At 39.5% G+C, this 5,685-nt stretch overlaps 1 protein-coding gene across 1 annotated transcript; it reads right to left on the reverse strand.

Annotated features, from left to right (window-relative positions):
- Positions 1–1,238: 1,238 nt before the first annotated feature.
- Positions 1,239–5,592, reverse strand: CH25H (cholesterol 25-hydroxylase). The gene is given in 3 exon segments (XM_003208023.4): positions 1,239–2,454; positions 2,457–2,693; positions 4,786–5,592. Coding segments are annotated over 2 exon segments (822 nt in total). The 5' UTR covers positions 2,578–2,693; positions 4,786–5,592; the 3' UTR covers positions 1,239–1,753.
- Between the last annotated feature and the right edge of the window lie 93 nt (positions 5,593–5,685).

The raw sequence follows: 5,685 nt of genomic DNA on the forward strand, positions 1-5,685 counted from the left end.
AAAAAAGCCAATTTACTTTCCTTTGTAGCACACCCCAAAATACTTAAGATTATAATAATTAGAAAGATTTGGAATTTGTTCCTTCAGCTGAATAAACTCATGACAAAATTCCAGTTCTGTAATCATTTTAGGTCTCCATTTTTGTTCTCAGGATGCTATTTTGTGTCATGCTTTTAACACTGAAAAAAAGCGTTGCACTTCTGTGATATCCAGAGAGTACAGGCAGTTATAAAGTAATGAGTGCAGCATTTCATACTATTTAAGAAGTTCATCAACATTATTTCATGTTATCTAAAAGATGCAGAGTGTCCAAAAGTACTGCTCCCCCTAAATATTCACAGAGTGGGAATTACTAAATGCTCCTGGACAAATAGCCTCTATAAGGTCACAAAACCCTCTGGACTGACCAGAACAACAGATACATTTATAGGTGATGATTCATAGGCATTCAGTGCACACTCTCTATGTTATTTGCACTTTCTCTTTTCTTATCACTTTCCTGAGCAGTTTATTAGCAACACAGGATAGGTTATCGGCATTAAAATGGCATACAGCAAACATGGGAAACATGTGGGTTCTGCTGAAGGAAGCACTGAAGATCTACTTATATCTTCATGTGGGTCCTTTTCTTTTTTCAGTAGGATTCCTGTAGACTTCATGGCTACTGTTTTACTTCGAACCGTTCCTCTATGAACATGCAGCCATGTCACTCTGTGCTTTAGGATCCTCCAAGTTTTTATTGTATTCCCCTGAAATCTAAATGAAATATCCCTCTACTCTGCAGACGCTCTCTTTCTATTCCTTGTAAGGCTTTTACGTGCTAGTGCTAATTAATTGGTTGTTTGTGAAGGACTGATGCAGGGAATGTTCCTGTTCATTAAGGGGCTGCTTAATGTTCTGCTCTCACACTGTAAGCTTAGTGAAAATAATTCAAGCTTCCCCAAGATGTTATAATGAATTTTCACCCTGACTTTTAAAATGCATTATTCAATATTCTGTTTCTCCCAAATCAAAATTTATCTAAACATAATACAATTCTGAAGAAAAAAAAGTATTTGGTTTACTTTTGAAATAAATTGACAATATTTTAAGGAGAAAACCCTACCTCTAAAACTGAATTAAACTACACCTATGAAAAAGGTGTCACATATATTCATAATATGAACAGAAAAATGAATAACATGAAACGTAACATAATTTTAATGGAAGGAAGGACCATATTTATTTAAAAACAGAAGGAACATCAAGATTTAAAATACAAATGTCAAAATTATTGCACAGTCAGCAAATGAGTACTGATTGCCTGGCAGCATTTTTTTACAACATCAGTGTGCAATAACATGATCCAGCAGGTTCAGCTCCACAAAATCCATGCTGTGCACCTTCTCTGTTTACATCATAAATCATCTTAGAGCAGTAAAATATTTTTTTCTGGTGTATGTATAAACATCATACAGTAAAACAATAAATGCTTTATGAAAGCTAGAAAGAAGAGAGAACATCTCTTTACACTTCCCTTACTTTGACTCAAACAAACTCAAGTAACAGATATTTACTATCCCTTTTGCAGTCATTTAACATAGGAAGTTCCAAGTATACAAACAAATATATATATTAAATGGATTTGTTATAAATAGCCATAGACTTTATAAGTAGCTTCAAATATACAATCTTCTGTGTAGCTTTGAAAAATTAATGTCCCAGCATAGTTTATCAACAAAAAATTCATCCACAGGCAAATAGGCAAATATTCTTAATTAGGATGTGACTCTGTGTATGTCCCAAAGAGTCTGTCCCAGTGGGTGAAGTAAGGAGCATAGTTTGACTTGAATTTCAGATGATGGAGATCATGATGCGGTGCTCCTCCGTACCAACCGAAAGGCACAAGTCGGTGAGTTGACCACGGAAGGTCATATCCCGAATGGTCCTCCACTGACAACCAGATGTTGACAAGGAAGAAAATCATTTCTGTCAAAGGATGACATCCAAGGAGGAATGGATTGATGGCAGCAAATAATCCCAGTGACAGCAGTTCCCATACGCTGGAATACTGCGTGGTAAGAGCAAATGTCGATACGTGCTTGTGATGCACCTTGTGGATGGTCTTGTAGAGCCAAGGCACCCTGTGATGAAGCAAATGCCACAAGAAATATTCGAAATCAAACAGAAGCAGGCAAACTCCTACTTGCAGCAGGACCTGAGGCAGCTCTGGAGCTATCACCGGTAGATTCGTTGGTTTCCAGTACCAGTGAAGAAATGTCACTGGGAAAATCCACACAACATGGTGATACACACTCTGAATAAAGCAAGGCACCATCATTCCAAGAGTTGGATAGTTCTGTGGCTGGATTTTGTATTTTCTCAAGTTTGGCAGTCTAGTGCTTAAAAAGTCCAGTGCAATATAAGGAAGACAGAAAGCCATGTACGCTGTAAAAGAAAACAACACTGGAAAAACGGTGACTTGATTAATGTCTCTTTTGCTCTGACAAAGTCCCAAAGAAACTGGAGGCACAGCCTATCCAGCTGTCTCTCCATCGTGCAGCTGAGCAGCACTCTGTCCGGCAAGCTGCAGTTCATGCTGATTGCAGTCTGAGGCTCCGTAAATCCTGGTAAGCTTTTATCTAGGCTGCTCAGAAGATGACTCCGCCCAGAAACTCCTTATTTAGCTTGGCTTTAAGGAGGAAGTTCCTTTCCTGTATAGAAGTGGTGTAATGCATTACAATCAGAACAGAATTAGCTAGTCAGGTAATCACTGGGGCTCCACAAAAGACTTGCATAGTAGGAAAAATAAACTGAAACGTAGAACTCTCTAACAGTGGAAGGGGGTAAGAATATTTTCCACTCCACTTACTGCATACACTTGAAAGACTGCTGTCTTTTACTCGTTATATTAGCCTTTGCTATCCTTTTGCCTTTATAAGTGAGGAAACTAAAATAGTCTATTATTGACTTTTTTCTGCGACTGCTAAAAAGATGTATATGCACCTAAACTCCAGGTCTGACCCATGGATGTTTAGTGGTTAGTGGAGCTAAACTATAGCTACTATATTCAGACTGGAAGCACAGTGTAGATCTTGTAAGGTTTCAACTTTGTTTTATACCCAAGGGATGATTAAGATGTATGACAATAGGCTACTTTGGACTCATCCTAATCATTCCCTGGATATAAAAGTGGATATAAAAGGCTAAGTGGCACACATCCTAAACATCTCATGGGTATAAAACAGGCTAAGTTGAAACCATGTAAGATCGATACTATGCTTCCAGCTTGCATGTAAGTAGCTGTGATTTATCTCCATCTATTTTTGTGGTCATGTTCTCCTTTAACCACTTGACAAGGCAAAATCCACTTGAATTGACCTAATGCAAAGTTGAGCAAAAAAAACCAAACCCCAACCAAAATATCTCTTAGTTACTGGTAATTTGAGGGATATGATATGGAATTCATCCTTGTACCAAGTATGGTTTCACCTTAGTATCACAGTAACTTAAGGTAAATAAAAGATTCACTGATTAGACCAGTGTCCTCTAAAGGATCTTCCTTTGATCACAGACAAGCGCTGAGCAGAAAAAAGCTAGTGAATTTGAATCTCAGCATTTCTAATTTGCTGAAAGTATTTCAGTGGTAAAAGACAAGAGTTCTTGATTCAACACTACAAGATCACCTCTTCTGTGCTTCTTGAAAATGGCAAACAAAACTTTGAATACTTAGGGAAACAATTTGCCACCAGCTTCCTATGAACTCACCTCTTTTGTAGACACAGCATTTATTCTAATATTGGAAATGAGCTCAGCTTCCTGGATGACTTTATTAGCTTGTTCAGATGATTTTAGATCTTTACAGGTGTAAATGAGAGAGTTTCCTAATTTCTTAATAATTAAGAATAATGAGTTAGCAGAAAAGCAGAACTTTTCTAATCTATGCATGGGTGTTTCCTAATCCTTAAGTTTGTCTTCAGCTTCAGCTATTTCATCTTCAAGAGATTCTGCTCTAAAGTAAACACAAATTTTGCTCCCTCCTTAGACTTCCAGTTTACTGAAACAGTAACATTACTGTCACTTGTGCTATTACTCTGTCAATCGGAAGTTTTATGTTGGAGACAGCTCTGGTACAGCCTTCAAAAACTTTATCTGTTGCACACATGTTTTAGAAATAGACTCAGATTTTCTGCTGATGTGAGACTGTGCTGTTGAATTCAATTAATTCAGGTTGTTGAATGTAGGGAAACTAAAACCCTGTGAGATATTCCAGTCTGATGGATGAGGACCTATATCCAAGAGATTTGTTTCAATCCTGAAAGTATGTTCTCAACTGACCTCCATTTCACAATAAGAACATGAAAAATGCATTTATAACTCAATCACTGTGTAAGATGCAACATTTTCTTCTGAGAGATGTTTTCTGTTGATTTATGCAGTTACAATCAGAAATTAAGCCCCCCAGGCGCAATATGTGATTCTCCATTTTATTAGATTTATGCAAGGACTGATTCTTCTCCATAATATATTCCAAATCTGTCAAAAGGGAGATTGAGGGAAACTGATTAACTGCCCTGAAACACTGTTGCAACTAAGTATTAATGGCTATATGAATTCTCATGAAGTTGTAGGACCAATTACGCCTATCAGCTAAAACTTAAAGAATTGGCATTTTGCCTGCAGATTATGTCATAGGAAAATATTCCTAAATCCCTTAAGGAACAATAACAGAATTTTGCAGCCTTATTGCTAGTACATCCTGTAACATAAAGCACAAACGAGCTGAGGGCTGCAAGCACAGCTTACCTCAGCGACAACCTGCAGCTCCGAGGCAGACAAAGCCACCGCCGCTGTGCCCCATCTGCTGGCGCTCAGGAGGATGAACTCTGCTGTCAAGTTGCACCCTGCTGGGAATTAATTCAGGCTCAGGAAAGCGAATCGCCTTGCATCAGAGACAGCAAATTCTTTTTCTCCAGAAACCGATTTCAAGTTCCTTCGCTTTGCCATCAAAAAGCACTTATTTCGCATATTTTCCTTCCTCTGACTTAGGTTTTCTTGTCAACACAAGGTGAAAAAAAGACGAAGCATACACAAATCCATTCTGTAATTAATTCAACAATACAGCCCTGGCTTTTTTCGCTCAGCTTCCACATGTGTTACAGGACTCTAAATGAGTCTCTTAAAAAGCCAAGACTGCTGCTCTGGAGTTAGGTTGAAGGGCACATAGCTTGGAATGAGGCCCCGCAAAGGGTCTTAAATAGATTCCACATGAGCACAAGACACAGGCACCCACCCCAGGCCCTGCAGTGAGGTAAACAGCAGAACACAAACAAGTGGTTAGGAAAGCAAGGAAAAGTTAGGAAGAAGGGAAACCGGGATGTGCATGCTGAAACCAATCTCACAGCAGCAGAGGCAAAACCCTTTCTCCCTCCCGCCGGCCTCCCGCTCTCTGGGCAGACAGATGGTTGCTGTACCAGAGCAGAGGCACAGCCCGGTGCAGCCAAGCCCGCTGGCACAGGCGGGTGCTGCAGAGCAGAGAGGAAAACTTAGGACAGTGACAGGGGAGCAGGCGAGTAGCCGCAGAAAACGATGCTAAAGGCTGTTCCTTCTCTCACTTTAAAACAACTAATTAAGCTGGAATCACACTGAAGCTGAAGCCTTCGCACGTGGACTCACCTTGCTGCAGGAGCCCGGTGCGAGGAGCCC

The sequence above is a fragment of the Meleagris gallopavo genome, chromosome 8 (genome assembly GCF_000146605.3).
Source record: "Meleagris gallopavo isolate NT-WF06-2002-E0010 breed Aviagen turkey brand Nicholas breeding stock chromosome 8, Turkey_5.1, whole genome shotgun sequence".
Lineage (NCBI taxonomy): Eukaryota > Metazoa > Chordata > Aves > Galliformes > Phasianidae > Meleagris > Meleagris gallopavo.